The sequence below is a fragment of the Pimephales promelas genome, chromosome 17 (genome assembly GCF_988280905.1).
Source record: "Pimephales promelas chromosome 17, fPimPro1.hap1.1, whole genome shotgun sequence".
NCBI classification, from domain to species: Eukaryota; Metazoa; Chordata; class Actinopteri; order Cypriniformes; family Leuciscidae; genus Pimephales; species Pimephales promelas.
In genome coordinates this window covers 32,250,742-32,268,903 of record NC_142785.1, presented here as the reverse complement: position 1 = coordinate 32,268,903, position 18,162 = coordinate 32,250,742, and the positions used below count along the sequence as shown (strand labels likewise).

General features: G+C 37.9%; 1 protein-coding gene across 1 annotated transcript in view; it reads left to right on the top strand.

Moving 5' to 3' along the window:
* Positions 1 to 2,997, top strand: part of omc2 (omcin 2) — a 33,686-nt gene extending 30,689 nt beyond the window's left edge. The window contains exons 42-46 of the mRNA XM_089122390.1: positions 45 to 338; positions 615 to 707; positions 1,014 to 1,991; positions 2,323 to 2,354; positions 2,481 to 2,997. Of these exons, the coding sequence (XP_088978516.1) occupies positions 45 to 338; positions 615 to 707; positions 1,014 to 1,990 (1,364 nt within the window). The 3' untranslated portion in view covers position 1,991; positions 2,323 to 2,354; positions 2,481 to 2,997. The remainder of the gene's footprint in view (positions 1 to 44; positions 339 to 614; positions 708 to 1,013; positions 1,992 to 2,322; positions 2,355 to 2,480) is intronic.
* The last annotated feature ends 15,165 nt before the right edge of the window (positions 2,998 to 18,162 follow it).

Sequence of the window (18,162 nt, the reverse complement as noted above, 5' to 3'; positions counted from 1 at the left end):
GATCACAACAACAGAAAGCACCACCCCTGAGACCACAACTGCAGGTACTACTACAGCAGAAAGTACAACCACAGCCACAACAACTCCAGAAAGTACAACAACCGAGACCACAACATCAGAGAGCACCACAACTGTGGGTACCACTACAGAAGAAAGCACCACAACTGTGGGTACCACAACAGCGGAAAGTACCACAAGCGAGATCACAACAACAGAAAGCACCACCCCTGAGACCACAACTGTAGGTACTACTACAGCAGAAATTACAACCACAGCCACAACAACTCCAGAAAGTACAACAACCGAGACCACAACATCAGAGAGCACCACAACTGTGGGTACCACTACAGCGGAAATTACCACAAGTGAGATCACAACAACTGAAAGCACCACCCCTGAGACCACAACTGTAGGTACTACTACAGCAGAAAGTACAACTGCAGCCACAACAATTCCAGAAAGTACAACAACCGAGACGACAACATCAGAGAGCACAACAACTGTGGGTACCACAACAGAAGAAAGCACCACAACTGTGGGTACCACAACAGCGGAAAGTACCACAAGCGAGATCACAACAACAGAAAGCACCACCCCTGAGACCACAACTGCAGGTACTACTACAGCAGAAAGTACAACCACAGCCACAACAACTCCAGAAAGTACAACAACCGAGACCACAACATCAGAGAGCACCACAACTGTGGGTACCACTACAGCGGAAAGTACCACAAGCGAGATCACAACAACTGAAAACACCACCCCTGAGACCACAACTGTAGGTACCACTACATCAGAAAGTACAACCACAGCCACAACAACTCCAGAAAGTACAACAACCGAGATGACAACATCAGAGAGCACAACAACTGTGGGTACCACAACAGAAGAAAGCACCACAACTGTGGGTACCACAACAGCGGAAAGTACCACAAGCGAGATCACAACAACTGAAAGCACCACCCCTGAGACCACAACTGCAGGTACTACTACAGCAGAAAGTACAACCACAGCCACAACAACTCCAGAAAGTACAACAACCGAGACCACAACATCAGAGAGCACCGCAACTGTTGGTACCACTACAGCGGAAAGTACCACAAGCGAGATCACAACAACTGAAAGCACGACCCTTGAGACCACAACTGCAGGTACTACTACAGCAGAAAGTACAACCACAGCCACAACAACTCCAGAAAGTACAACAACTGAGACCACAACATCAGAGAGCACCACAACTGTGGGTACCACTACAGCGGAAAGTACCACAAGCGAGATCACAACAACAGAAAGCACCACCCTTGAGACCACAACTGCAGGTACTACTACAGCAGAAAGTACAACCACAGCCACAACAACTCCAGAAAGTACAACAACTGAGACCACAACATCAGAGAGCACCACAACTGTGGGTACCACTACAGCGGAAAGCACCACAACTGTGGGTACCACAACAGAAGAAAGCACCACAACTGTGGGTACCACAACACCAGAAAGTACCACAAGCGAGATCACAACAACAGAAAGCACCACCCCTGAGACCACAACTGCAGGTACTACTACAGCAGAAAGTACAACCACAGCCACAACAACTCCAGAAAGTACAACAACCGAGACCACAACATCAGAGAGCACCACAACTGTGGGTACCACAACAGCGAAAAGTACCACAAGCGAGATCACAACAACAGAAAGCACCACCCCTGAAACCACAACTGTAGATACAACTACCACAGAAAGTTTGACAACAGGCACAACAACTCCAGAAAGTACCACAACTGCGACAACAACAGTAGAAAGCACCACATCTTATACCACAACTCTAGGTACTACAACAATAGAAAGTACGACCACAGGCACAACAACCCCAGAAAGTACAACAGCTGAGACTACAACCGTAGAAAGCATCACAACTGGGGCCACTACATCAACAGAAAGCACCACAGATGAGACCACAACACCAGGCACGACAACAGACAACGTAACCTGAGGTAACACAACCACAATGCAATAGTACATTTCAAAGCTATAGTGAAAAAGGCAATAGTGGCAAGGAAAACTTTCAAACTAGGAAAAAGCTAATCATTTACTTACAAGTTATGTAATTCAGCCCAATTGTGTTAAGCATAATACTGACAAACTGTTTTATGTAAATTATTGTAATACAGGTTTGTTTTAAACTAATAAATTATATAATATTGTTAGATTGACAACCTTTTTTAATTGACATCGAAATGAGAGAAGACTTAACAATAAATATGTGTAGTCTTATCAGTGATCATTCATTTATTAATCAAGTTGATTATCCATTTTCTTTTCAAGGCTAATTCCATATCCATGGGTCCACAGCTCAGGTAAACAAACATTTAATAACCTGTATTCATATTTCTTTGTCACTTTCGGCAGATTATATAAATTTTACTTGTATGCTTTGTATCATTATATTATGCACTGAGCCATATTATTTCTTCTACTTGCAGAAAAATTAAAGATCCAAGTCCAGGGCCTCGGATCTACGCTTTTTCTTGATGATGTTACTTATTTCACTCCCGAGAGATTTCCACAAAGAATTGCCTTGGGGTAATATTTATTGTCCACATTACACACACACATACAAAAAAAAAAACAAACAAAAAAAAAATTAACTTATTAACTAATTATTAATTATTTTTATGTGTGAAGGAATTTATTTGCTGTATCTAGAAATAATGGCTTTTTATGTTCACAATCTTGACTTGATTGTTTCAGAGTAATGTAAAAAAAAAAATGATTGTAAAAATGTGCTTTATTTTTGTAAAATTACTGCTTTTTCTCTGTAATAAATTATTTTTCACATAAATGTTATAATTCCTTGCACTGATTAGAGATTTTGAAATTTTACCTGCATGAGGTCTGAAAATTATTTAATAAAAGTAATATATATTGCCAGTAAAAGCAATCATTGCAAGCAATCAACTAGTTTGTTTTTTATGTGTTGTAGAAAGTATAAAAGTTAAATAAATACACAGTGATGATGAAATGAAAGCTTCTTTGATGCAGAATGATAGCGGTCCATATAATATGCCCAACATTAAAGGTAAAAGAAGTATTGAAAATGTGGCCATATACTCGCTGACAATACACTCTAATTCATGAAAACAGTCTGTATTTCCAGACAACTTTGAATTTCATTGTTAAAATTTTTCCAGTCGTGCAAGGTGCAACACAACCATATTTTTCTATAATTTACTAATTCATCAGTGTTTGTGGACATATGTGGACAGTAACACACCTTCATTTGTAAGAATTGATTAAATGGAGGTGTGTGAAGTCAACAAGAGCCAGGTTAGCTGTGAGCTGTCAATCATTCCAGACTCGGGCAGCCTGGCATTCCCTGTACCATTTCTGCTGTTGATCCTCCTATTCCAGCATTCATATAATCAGATCATAACACTCAGCTTCAATAAATTAAAACTAAAATTCCCCCCATGCTCTCACATGATTGGTTGCATGCTGTGTGCGTATCCCATTGATAATTGCATGATTTTAGGGGTTGCAATTACAGCCTTGAGTTGATAAAATATTTTGTAAATAATAAGACATTTTAAGTGTTTAAATGTATAGGGAGTGTTTGTGTTTTCTACAGAATTGAATCAAAAAAGAATTCAGAAACAGAGCAGGGTTATTATACAGTGCAACCCCATTTCCATAACCCCAAGAGTTGGGACATTGTGTAAAATCCCATAAAATCATGAATCTGTGATTTTGTTTAATCTCTTGAACCTTACAAAAAATATTTCCAATGTAATCACTAACCAACTTAATTTTATTTTGTAAATATAAACCAGTTTTGATTGTGATGGCTGCTAAACACTCAAAATAAGTTAGGACAGAGGCATGTTTACCACTGTCACATCACCTTTCCTTTTAATTAAACTTCTTAATCGTTTGGGAATTTAGGATAGTGGAACATTTGCCCAATCTTGTCCGCTATAAGAACTGCTCAACAGACCGTGGTCATTCTCCTCTTTATGATGGGTCATATAGATTTTCAATCCGGAGATCTGAACTGCAGAGGCATCAGCACATCTCTTCTAGGTGCAGTGTTATAATTATATATAATAACTATAATTATAAAATAATTTATTATTATTATTGTCTATCTTCAGGAAAGATGTAATCCTGATGGCAGTTTATGTCTCGGTATAATCTAAATATACGCCTCCGAACGCTAAAGGTAAAGCGTCATTTAGATGGCGTAGGGTAGGGTAAGGGACGCGATCCTAAAGGGTGCCTAAAGCATCAGAAATGGAAGCATGGTCAAAATGGTCAGTTAGATGACGCCTTGGGGTGAGGCGCCCATATATATCTGGGTCTCATATTGACACTAAAGGGTGACATGTGCGTCGGATGTTGACGAAATGTCAAAAGCGTCACCTATATGACGCCTTGGGGATGAGACCGGGCTGTCCAGAAGTGTGAAGTGAAAAGTAGCTGAGAGCAAGAAACAAAATGTAGCTTAATCATAAGCAGAGGCAACATTAACTAGAAAGAACTCTGAAAGGTTCGAAATGAGACAAAAAATTATTGGGAAAAATAACTGTGACAAGATGATTGATTCCCTGTAAGTCTACCTGACACAGGAATACGAGTCTTTTAATGGCGGGCTGCTTCTTTCACTGTAAAAAACAAAAATATTTTCATCATATGTAATCACAACATTATTTCTTTTGTCAAATCAACTTAAATAATTGATGTAGTTCAGATAACATAATATTTTAAGTTTCTGATGATTAAATCAATCACCTTCATTGTATTAACTCAATTTTTTCCATTTCAATGAACTTAAATTTTTAAGGCAGCCAGGTTACTTCATTTTTTTAAGTTAAACCAACTATATTTTTTTTTTACAGTGTTGGGGAGTGCACTCTAAACAATGCTGGGTTGTTTTAACCCAAATATGGGTCAAATATGGACAAACACAAAAATTTTAACCCAACTTCAACTCTCACTTTCAACTGTAAATTTTTTCATTACTCTTTAACCCAACATTTGGGTTTGTCCATATTTCACCCAAATTTGGGTTGAAACAACCCAGCATTGTTTAGAGTGCATGAACAGGTTGAAACAACCCAGTTAACAAAGATGATGAAACGTGACAAATTAACAAATGTCTTGTTGCAAAGTGTTACCCAACAAACAATCAATCGTTGCATGCAAAAGTAATTGTATTACGGCTCTTTAAGCCAACGATTCATGATCAGATTGCTTCGTTTTGTGAACAGCTTCTTTAAAACGAAGCAACTCTATGTGTTTAACAAGTAAAAGTAAGCCCCTCATAACTTCAGTCTTATTTAAACTAGTGTTTGCAGGCAGACAGGTGTCTGTAAATAGATGTAGTCCTAATGGAGGTGGACAGGGGCCGCGGCGGATGATCTTTGTGTTGGGGCCCGCCATCATTCACCGGCTCCTGCTGTGCGAGGAATCCCAGATATGAGCCGTTTTAAAAGCACACATTTATCTCTCGCTGTGGCCTTTTGCTTCATGAATGGGTTTTGTGACTCAAGCTTTAAATATTTTGTTGCCTTGAACACACAAAGGGAATCCACTTACGCCGGCGGATTAGGAATGAAACTTCCTGCTGGAAATCCCAACGAGCCGAGAGGAGTCGAGCAAACAGGTTTACTCGCAAACAGAGGAGGTTTAACCCTGTTCATGTCACTCATTACAAACACTAAACGGCTCTCGGGAAGTGGCCCTTCAGAAAAGAGGCTCCATTCATCCTTTATATAAAAGAGGAGGAGGGTCCGACGGCACGACACACACCGATCTGTCGGGGGACGCTGCCATATGGCTGGACGGGGCTCCAGCTGAGGTTTAAACCTCCACTGATCTCACACACTTCAACCTGGTTCTGTGTGCAGTTTCTCCCAGCGACTGATCTGAGGATGAGATCCACATGCATGCAGTTCCCTCAGTGGCCAGCAGAGGACATGCTTTCCACAGGATGAGAAAACAGAGAAAACCACCAACAAAACACAATGACTTTCCACATGTCCCCTGCTGGGGTCTCAGGCCGTCACATTTATTTGTTTGGGGGTTCGTTCATTGTTACAGATCCTATTATATATTTAATTACGTGTTACATTCATGTTGAAATGGACTGCATCTTTTATGAATAGGAGATATGAGTTCCTCTTCTGTCTCTGGGGGTCTCGCAGGTAATGGAGAAGCTCACTGTGAGCTTTAGAGACTCCAACGTCTACACAAGCGAAGCTGAGATCTTAGACCACCCAGAAACAGGTACACACACACACACACACACACACACTCGGGGCTTTATCTCTGTGTGAAACGGCTGAATGTATGGCATTCAAAAGTCATAGCAGGTGGATCAGGTGTTATGCACACACACACTCACACATGCACACACACAAACACAGGGGCGCCGCTAATAGGGAGGACGATTCAAAGTTAGGACGATTCCCACACACATTGGGGCCCCAGAGACTGATTTTATTAATGAAACGGTGAAGTATAGGCCTACTTTTTCATGGGGCCCAAAATCCATGGCCACACCCCTGCGCACACACACACACTTTGCCATTTACTAAAGACAGGCCAATTGACATACAAATGGTCAAGTAAAAGTTTCTTTCCAAACTTACACAGTTTGACTTTCTTTGTTTTTGTAAAACACAAAATTAGAAATTTATGAGAATGAAAGCCGACCGTGACCAGCTGTCAGTTTTTCTGGGGAAAATATAGCTTCTAAAAAATACAAACTTTAAAAAAAGAAAAAGAAAAAAAAAAGACTTTAAAAAAAATTATTTCTGTCTCTGCCTTCCCTAACATTTTCTGCTTTTCTAATACCACAAAAGCAACGCAATGGTGCATAAAGCACTTGGGTGTGTGTGTGTGTGTGTGTGTGTGTGTGTGTGTGTCATGTGGGGAGGCTGGTGTTATGCTTCCCTCTGTGCCAGATCTTTATGAGTCATATAAACACAGCCCGGTCAGAAAACTTTGATAATTGGAGAGTTACATAAACGGCTAAATCCTCTGAAAGGGTTTTTCCGCCGGTTCTGAAAGGGAGGCCCCACAGAGATCCTCAGCATTAGCGCTAGCTAAAGAAAACTCGCTAATTACTTCCCGCTGTGGAGTTTCAGAAGAAGGTGTTTTTACAAATTAAATCCCAGCCATCTACTGTAAGCGCCTGTGTGTGTGTGTGAGTGTGCATTTTTCCTGGTCCCCATGAGGAAAACAGCTTTAAAAAAATCATACAGTATATTTATTTTTGAAAATGTAAAAATGCAAAAAGCTTCAGGTTTAGAGGACGCAATATAGGCTACAGTTAAGTTTGTATATAGAAATTATTTTATCTATGGTAAGTCCCCATAAAACATAGACACCCAGCATGTTTCCATAGAATGTACAAAAATATGTATATTGTTTGTAGATGCTTTTTATTTAAATGTAAAGTTTGTATTTTTCCAGTGTCAAACTAACTTCTATTTTTATATATATTAATGTGCCAATAGAATAAGTGGTTAAAAGTTGTTTGACTCAACCAATCAAGTTAGTTTGGGGCGTGGCTATCTATTTATCTGACCAATGATGATAGGGGGAGGGGCTTGAAAGTCATTATTTTCATTATTCCATGTGGTGGCGCTACTGGTCATTTAATCTTTTCTCAGTCCTCTCTTTTCTCCAAGTCATTGTTTAATGCTGGTGTTTTAGAAAGCCTACAGCACTGTTCCCCTCATACATAAGAACATGATCTCCACCTTCATCATCAGTTTAACTTTATAGTTTATTTGTATCTGTAAATGAACAGTGCTGTTACATGTTTTGGTCACACACTTGTAGTATGGTGTGCCCCCAAGTCACTGCATGCATTAGAAAACATTATCACATTTCACCAAAAAAGCTAATTAGGTTTAAAATAATATAATAATAGATCTAGGGTTCATGCATGCAGTAGAAAACAGCAGTTGATTCAAATACAATGAGCAAAAATCATGAAGAAATTTTATTCTGAGAAAATATCCCAATCCATTAACATGCATTAAAGATGAAGGTTATTTTAACCATGCAAAATCTCAAATAAAACATGTAACCACTACAACACACAATATTCTCGTCTTGTAAATATGCACGATGTTGACTTGTCCTGCCAAACCGGATCAGAAATGTGACAAATGCTCAAAAATATTGAAATGTGACCTTTGTCTGTAGTTAATCAGTCGTCTTCCCTCTTTCTGTCCATCCTCCACTCGTCTGTGTGTGTGTGTGTGTGTGTGTGCCTCAGGCGTTACGGTGTGTGTGTTTCTTTCTCCAGAGACACAGTGGGAAACCAGTCAAACGTTCTCATGGTGGGCTGTGAGATTGTGTTTGGTTTTCCTCGATTGTTTTAACGGATTTTGGTAGACTAGATCCCATTACTTCCGAGGCCACGCGACTCGCCACGAGGCCTCTAATCTGCCATGCAAATTAAATCTTTCCCCTGGTGTGTTAACATTTCCCTATTACATGTTTTGACTCATTTATGTCCGTTAGTGCAGGACACGTGGCCCTTGCGTGGCATACTAAATGTGTTCCGCAGAAAGGCCGTGATTTAACATCATATTTATAGAAGCATCTTAAATAAATAATTATTTTACTGATCAAAAGAGACAGTATTTATTTAAAGATAAATTATCTTGAAGTTTTGATTTTGAGTGCATAAGAAAAATATGTAAAATGTATTTAATATATGTAATATATTCAATATATGTAATATATTCCAAATCCACAACCCTTTCATGCTTTTTTGATCATTTTTAGGGTTTTCATCTGTTCTCAACGTCACTTAGCCTACATCATGTGATATTCCTTTAAGTTCCTCAGGGACGTCATGCACCATGCAGGAAGTGACATCATTTTGGAGGGAACACAACAGCACAAACTTTAGTAAGTCTATGGGATTACTATTATGAATGATGTGCTATAGTTTGTTTTTGTGACTCTTTTGATACAACCAGCAAAGTGTGTTAGATTTGTGTTTGATTTCAGTTCCTCACTGAGAAATGGCTAACTTTACCTCGTTCATTCACATCCTGTTAGACTTCTTGTCATTTCCCTGCTAGATAGTACTGTAATCAAGATATAATCAATGAATTGTGAAATGCATGTAAAGGAAAGAGAGAAGTGGTTTTGTTTGTGGTGTTTATGCATATGTTTATGTCTGTGTTTGAGAAGCGTGTGAATATGCGGTTATGTTGGTTCGGCTTAATTAAAAGATGTGGGTCTCTGTAAGGTCATCATTTAGCAGTGGGATTTTTAGTTAGGCTATTATGTGCATGCTTTTATAATGTTATATTGCTATATTTTTACTTTTAGTTTAAGTTTTAGTTGTTTTGTGCTTGTCATGTTTTTTCTACAGCTTTAATTTATTATTATAACTCATTTTTTTGTTTCAGTTAATGACGAGGCAACATTTCCAATTTTCTTTAAAATTTTTAGGTGTACAATTTTCATCTAATATTTAGCATCTTTTATTTGTATTATTTTATTTCAATTCTAGTTTAGTTTACAATAATAACACTAATCATGTCGTTCCAACCGTGCATGTCTTCTCTGAAACCAAAATTATGTTAGAAATAATATCCAAGCTTTTATTCAAGGTTTTTTCATGCATGCAAATGAAAATGATTTACATCACCAAGCTCTAAAAATGTCAAAATGCCCCTAAGAAGCACACAACAGTAATTCATATGATTTGTGCATTATATTTCAAGTCATTTGAAGCCGTTTGATACATTTGATTTACTTGGAAGAGTTGTATGAAGCACTTTTAAGGTGCTTTTTGTCCTTTTTGCCGAACATCTGATTAGAAAAAGGCTGAATGACATGATGATGAGGGTAATATTTCCACTTTTTGTGTGAACTATTCCTTTAGGCTTCTGTGGTGGTGAGCTTGTTAGTAGTTTGATCTGTTTTTGCATAATTACATTAATTGCTGTGTGGGAATATCTGTAATTGCTCCACATGTCAGATTGTGTTCATTTGTTTTGAATAAATGAACAGATAAAAAAACAAAGCACAGTTAAAAAATCCAAACAAATCAATCAATCAATCAATCCATCAAGGTTTCTTGTGCAGGTAGACGTTTGCGAACCTCATTTCAAGGACAATTAAGTTGAAATGAACTGAAGGATCAATAATTCGCTCAGGTTGAGCCCCAGAGCCCGTTGGCTCTGTAGAAATGGCACATATGCTGCCAGCTGATCAGCAACACACACACACACACACACACACACACACCATTTACTGTCTCTGGTGGGATGACAAACCCCTCTTTTGTTCCAGCCACAGTTCATCTTCAGGTGGAGCCAACCATTTCATGCTCATCAAGGGGGCGTTAGAATCGTATCTCTTTCCAAATCATTTTTTTTCCCGCACCAACATTCACAATATGCTGTTGCTAATAACTTAAACAGTTGAGCAAAACAATCAATTTATTTGTAGTTTTGATGATTTTTAAAGTCTCAAATGGATTACAACAGATAGTTTGACAATACATTCTGATTGAATAAGCCACCTTTGAATTTACTGTGCTGTCGTACATTATTTGGGCTAATGAACGACAGCACAGTAAGTTTATGTTCGGACTGACGGTAAAACAGATTTTTACTCAAATCAGATTTTTCAGGCAGATTGTCCACACTATTAATTGTCCGCATAAGTCTGCTTGCCATGTCTATGTTTGAAAGAAACAAGAACTGCGTGCCGCTAAACGTTACGCACTACGCAGTTGTCCACGTCTGTCGCCGTGGTTACGTCATGGCTATGGCAGTATGAATGGACACCGAGGATAGCGCGGATAGTGCGTCATTGACAGACGACTTTTTTTTTTATGGGACGTCCACTTATTTAAAATTGGAATTTCTCTGAAATAAAAAGACTTTTGGGATATTGTAAGTACACAACTGCAGGAAATGTATCACAGTGTGCAAGTGATTTTTGGATATTTTATTACAAAATTCTTACATATTGTACCTTTAATTTAGTACTCTTTATGTAGTATTATTTTTTGGGCCCACCTTATACAGTCAAGGTTTTTCATGGCCATTTTTCACTTTTACATTGTGACAGGTTGTCCTTTAGTTCACGTTATTCTGTTTTCCAAGAAAAGGTTTTATAATGAAACTGACTTTACATCATTATCATATTCGCAGTAATGCATTTTTCTGTGTGTGTGTGTGTGTGTGTGTGTGTGTGTGTGTGTGTGTGAAGGAATTTCTATTCCCAGCATGGTAGTTCCATTAACTGAATCTTCTCGTTACATTTCCACTGAGTTCAGAATTCATCCTTTCGGCTGAAATGGGAAAGTGCGTGAAAGAGACTCATGGGAAAATCTGCCCCGTTCCTCAACATGCGCTGCATAATGTCTGTCTGAGAGGAGTGAATGCAGCGTCACCTCTCCGCTCTATCAAAGACTCAGCCTGATGCTCACTGAAGAGCCTCCTGAGAGGACGTTTCAGCTCAACATCAGGACACACACACGGATGCAGTCTGTGTCTCTTAGATCACTGATAATGAGGCCCTGGAAGCTGTACTTTTAATGAGTTGAAGCCTGAATTATAGAATTTAGTAAAATATTCTTCAAGAAAATAATTTAAAGGACAACTCCTGCGCAAAATGAACCTTACATTGGCACAGTTGACTGTTCTCTGAGATTTGTTTTCGCGATAATCGAATGTAAAGAGTTTTATCTCTAAAAACTACCACTAACAAGTCTCAAAATAGCCTCACACTAACACAGTAACATAATGAGCGTCCCACATGCAATGAGCATTGAGAACTTTGTAAGTGTACAGACCGTTTAATAAGAAGATGTTTTATAAAGACAGTCCACTTTGCGTATACAGGCAGGAGCCATCTTTGGAAAACAGTCTTGACCAGTCAAACCAATCAACAATGTGATTGGTTGTTTTCCATTAAAAGTTTTTTATTTACTTTTGTGTTTTTGATATGCAAATGAGGGATTACATATGTACTAATTTGAACCAATTTTCAGAACAGAAATAAAAATTGGATAAAGCCATGTTCAAAATTCAAGATTCATTTTGTTGACAAATTATAGGGATTGGGATTGTGGCTCCATACATCAAAATACAAGCTAACCTTTAACATCCAGAAACAGCCAGCCAGAAAAATCAGCATGTTTTTAGGAACAAAAGGTTATATAAATCAGGCAAATGATCAACCTATGTGTAAAAACCTTCAGAATAAATAGGGTTCAGACGGTTCCTCCTATTGGTCGAAGTTGGTACCACAAGGTTAAAAATATCATTCAACTATGATATCATTCAACTAAAATATCATCAACAACTTCTAAATCAGTCATTCGCTGTTACTTATGATATGGAACTGGATGAAAGGCTCACTTAATAATAATGTAAGCTGTATGAAATTCGAAAGATAAAAGCTCTGCCGTGAGCCGTGATCGGTCGTGATCGTCGTGATAGGTCGCTGTAAACGCCTCAGGTGAACGGAAGCGGAAGCGCGGAGAACGTAATCTCCTCCGGTAAAACTAGTTACAGCACGGTGACGGAATATGGATCTGAAGGTATGTTTAAAAATGCAGTAAGTTAGCCTACAATTTACTGAAATGTATCATGTCTCATGTAATCGCTCAATCAGTGTTTCAACCGAGGAAAGACATCAGTTTGTAAACAATATGACACCTTGCATTTACCTCAGAATTGCAATTCAATGGCCATAACATGTAGCTCGATTTTGCTAGAAATATTACCTCTATAGAGAAGAGTTTGGCCAAATATGCACTGAATTAGATATTTTATATTTCTACTCAACCTCTTCTTCAATAATTATGTGTTTGAATCTGTCAAACCACTGTGTACATGTTTATATTTCATAAATAATAGTTAAATAATTTTCTAATTTGAACCTGTTGCCTTATATTATTGTACCAACTGAAAGAAAAATTCACAGATAGACGATCTGTACCTGAGATGTATCCACCAAGTGAATCGAATTCAAGCTTGTCAATCGAAATTGAATCATTGAAATTTATGTCAACCCTATATATAATATACAGTTTTGTTTTTTTAGCTTATCTAAGTACAACTCACTTGCACATGCAATTGGAACCTTAACTGACTGGATAGTTTTTCATGCATTCACTGGATCCGCTCGTGTCAATATCACGGCTTGTAATAGGAGTTGTTGAAATTATTTTTTATTTAGACACAAGCTGTTGAAATGTTCTATATTGAGTGTAGAACTATTATTGTCCAATGTAAATTCCAGATAACACAATCTATGTGGTCATATAGCTGGAGAACTGCCCTCATTATCGCAGACTGCTGAAAACTCAACTATTGAAGCAATCAGAAGTTTCCTGGAAATGGCAGCTGTTAGTTTGGCTGAGTGATTTTCCCCATCTGCCAGCGGCTACAGGAGAAACTCTGGTTTGATCCCTCCATGGTAGTTTATATTCTTGCGTAGATACTTGCTTGTGTATCAATTGTGTTGTTTTGTAGTTCTTTTGCCTGGTAGATGATAAAACATGCATGCTGGTTATACTGGACTTTGCTATTTACATTACGTGTCAGCATTGAGTGTTAATTCTGGCTTATTATTATTAACAAACCCAACGAGCAAAGGAAATGCAATTATTCTGTGTGTGTGGACACTAAATTTATCAGTTAAATCAACTGACGTCAAATTAGAGGTCATTGATGTGATTGGGTGATAACAGTAGAGCTGAATGAGATTTGAGTGTGTGATTCAGTTCACTTAAATAGGCCTCCTGTGGTTCAGACAAAAAGGCAAATGTGGGTGTGGCCTACATCTGATAGCTTGATTGACAGGTGAAAGGAAACGAACAGCAGGGTTCTCCAGTCAAAAAAGACAATTTAGGAACGTGAAATGGCAATTTTGAATTCTAAAATCAAATATGCAAAGGATAGATATTTATAATGACAAAAATATATCCAAACAACAGTGTATAAGGTGGTGACTTTTCAGTCAGATATTGTCTTAAAACTGTATTTTGTGGAGGAAATGAGTTAACTACACATAAATAAGAGTAAACACTAACAATGTGCAAAGCCATGTTTTTCAAACTTTGTTAAATCGCCGCCTCTAACTCTCTGTAAGTTTAGCATATAAATGGCGATCGCCTAAAGGGTTAACATGAGCGAAATGCAAACCGTTACGTGTTTAAATAGACGGCCACCTACAGAGCCCAGCCATCTTTCTGCTAGTTCTTATCAGAGTCAGCGGAAAACACAGAGCGACATACAGCCCACCCAACAGGGGGTAAATTAGACCTCCGAGATGAATGATCAAACAATTACACAGTCTCGAGACCAAGCCAAAAAAGATAGGGCGAAAACATTCTGCCGTTTATTAGAACCGAGGCCTTCTTCGCAACTTCGTCTTTGAAAACCAGACGCTAAAATTGAAAACTTTTCAATTAAAGTTGAACTTCTGCCAGATTGGAGCTCAAATTCAAAAAGGTTCAATTGGCTTTTTGATACCATACGGAGTCGGCCCTTAAGTCATCAGTGCGCACAAAGCCATTGACTTTATAATTCGCTGCTATTTGTTGCCATCTGCCTCCGTAACTGAATTCAGCCTTCCTTCCACAGTCACTTACGTTCTCCTTCCTGGTCGTATTTATTTTCTTTTCAATTAAAGAGTCTGAATGTGCGACGCTAAAATTGCCAGGCCTTAATTAGCTCTTTTCGTGAAGAAGAGAGTCCATGAATGCAATTGTTACTTTCCCAATCTTGGCAGCCGTTTCATTTTGATAAAGCAGGGATCCCATTTCGGGGCGAAGGCTGAAAGAGGACCGCCTCCATTTACACTTTTTCGCCTTGATAAATGTGCTTCCCCCCCTCACTTCCTTTCACCAATGATGGAATGATATTATCAGTGTGTTTCAAGCCCTCACATTTCATGCGCTCTGAATGTGTGTAACGTGTTCATCTGAGTGAGCGAGAGAATGAATAACTTCTGTTGTGCTTAAAGATCTGGATGAGGTTATGGAAGTTAAGTTCTTGAGCAAAAATAATTGAAACTTTGTCTATTTGAGGGCATCTATCTTTCTATTAAGAGAAGTCATTTGCATATTTTGGGTTAATTTAACCATGCTTTTATCTTTTTGAGATGCTTTTTGAGGGTTCCCTCCCTTTCAAAAATTAAGTAAGGCAAGTGCAAATATATTTTTAAGTATACTTTATGTAGTAAGTATACTAATATTAATGTACTAGAAGTACGTGTTCAATACTACTTGGGATTAAATTGGCCACTTTTTACTGTATGCTGAAAGTTAACTAGTTTACAACTAAGTTTTTCGTTTGCACTGAAACTGATCTTGTACTGATGGTTTATTAGTCAAATACTAGCACATTTATTAGATTGTGAAAGTACACTTTGTTGTATAACCTACTCTCAATAAACTTAGTAGTTTTATACTGCAAGTATACTTAGCCAACATTATACTTAATTTACTATAGATATATAATTTTTGCACTTTAAGTATGCTACAATGTTCTTATAGGTATTATTTTTAATTCTTGAAATATACCATAAAGTTGCACTTTAACTATTTCTATTTTAAAACATTTTATTCTAGCTTCATGAATCTTTTTTTATCAACACTTGCATGTGGGTAAGTTAAATAAAAAAGCAACGTTTTAAACAAAAACTGAGAAAATCGCATTATTGTCAAAAGCTTCCCAGTAGTTAACCCTTACTGTCGAGGTTTGATTCGGTAACGTTTGTCGGTTTTGACATGTATGCGGTTCAATGTTTGATGATCACGTTATTTTTCTATCACGTTTCTGCTTTTTTTCACCTCTGTTTTGATCCGGAGATTCTGTATTCTTGCAGAAGATTAATAATTGTAATTGTAATAGCGCCCCCTGTATAAAATTGAAGTCAATGGCGGAAAGAGTAAAGTAGATTTGAAGTCAATTTCTATGTACACGGCCAGTTGATCAGCCTACACAAAAATCCAGATACTCAGAATAAGAAACTGTCGGTTTTCTTTATAAATCAATCAATGTAAGTTTATAAGAAGTAGGCCTTTTTAAAATACGCTAAGAGTAAACATAACTACAAGCCAAATACTAGGTGTGTAACGATACCCTCATGTCACGATTTGATACATATCACGATACTGAACTCACGAAACAATATTATTGCTATACTCCAAGACAAATGATAAAAGGTAAACAAAAAATTTACTGTTATTCCTGATATTTCATTGTGGGTTTAAATGAATAGGTTTAGACTAAATAAACCTATAGGAAAATAATATCGGCCACTTTTTACTGGTAACATCCGACATTTGGCATTATCAGGACCCACAAATATTCATTGCATTATTATACATTATAATCAACATAATATATAGTAGTTTAATGTAGTACTGACACTAAAACTATGTATTTTTTTTTTCTCAAACAGTAATTTTGATTTTGGGGTGGACTATCCACGATACGCATTGTTGCATTTTTGTATTGCGATACATTGTGGCACGATACTACCAATACTGTATACTTTTAAATATGTCAATCAAAAGATTGAGGATAAGAATAGGCCAAATATACTTAGAATTTTCTGTCAGTATAAGTCAAATGTACTGAAGTGCAATATTAATATTTCTTAGAAGTAGGCTAAATAAAAAGTAGAAGTATATTAGCACACTTGAACAAACGTCTGTTTCACAAGGGTTTGGAATCAATCATGAATACTCTGAATTTGTCCTTCTCTTTCTTGCAAAGACGGCGTTGCAGAAAAAGTTCACGTTTTCTCAACTTCTATTTAAAATGATAATATTCTAGCTGTTTTGTCATGTGATCATTTGTTGTGGGAAATGTTGTTTCTTGAGGAGTGTTTTTAATGTGCCGCTCGCTATGCCTTTTCTTAGGTGTTTTGAAAGGATGCCTTCTAATATGTTCTGAATGTTTTACCATGTTGATATTCTGTCTCTCAGTTTCTACAGTGTTGTTTAGTGGTTGCTTGAATGTTGTTTTTTAGTACATTGCTATGCAGGAGTGCTCTGTGTGCTTGGTAGCAGATTTTAGTGCTCTTCGTCTTTTGAAGTGTGCTCTAGGCCTTCATCTTTAATCTCTATAATCGTTTATTAATGCCTTGTCTCAGCGTGGCGGCCGTATGTCAGGCCATGAGGAGAATAAGGGAAATTAGCTGCACCTGAATGAGAAAGCAGGGACTCCCACTGGGACATTGACTGGGGCACAAACACCCTTTTAATAGACTTACACCTCATTTTGCCCCTAAAGCCGGCTGAAGGGTCCCCGGGGGGAGCGAGACGGAGCATACGGATGAGGGAGGTGGAGGTCAGCTCTCTTTTACCTCCTGAAAACCAGCTGCAGAGAAAAACAGGCGTTTGATTAGCCAGGCCTTCTCGTCCAGAAGGGGACCGTCCGGAACAATGCAGCGTTTTCCCTTTCAGGAACAACAGGGGCATTATGTCGGAGCTGTGCTGGTGTGTGTGTCAGGGAAAATACACACTCTGCGCATTCAAAGAGAGGTTGCCTTCGCTGACCCGACCAAACACACTACTTATCCAGGACTGAAACTATCGATCTGGTAGTTAGAATGAAGGCAGATTAATAATGCATAACTGAACATCACTTTCACAAGTTTATAATGATCTATGTGAGAGCAGGGTACAATAAACATAGAGGGTAGGGCTGGGCGATACAGGCTATCCCACGATATTGTTGTGCGCATGTAATCAGTAAAGCCGTTCCTTGATTAGTAGTAAATCACCTTCACCTGCTTTCAGATGGAAGATATGAGTGTGAGTGTTAAAGAGATAATTAAGTGATTAATTTAGAGATGATTGAGCATTATTGAAGACACCTGATGATAACAAGCAGAATCACTGAAGGAGAAAATCTCAAATTGTAAGCCACCATTATGGCGATCAGTGTTTGCTTTAGTTGGGCTCTTGACCCTTATACTTTCACTTTAAACATTGTTTGTCTGCTGTTATTGATTTATAACAGTCAAATGAACAAAGAAAAGTGTGATCTGATAGTGTTGGTTATGTTTTAACATAATCATGCTGTGATCTGTAAAATGGAACTCTTGAGAAAAATTGGTTTAACTTATTAGCAACAGTTTAGTGATTCTACA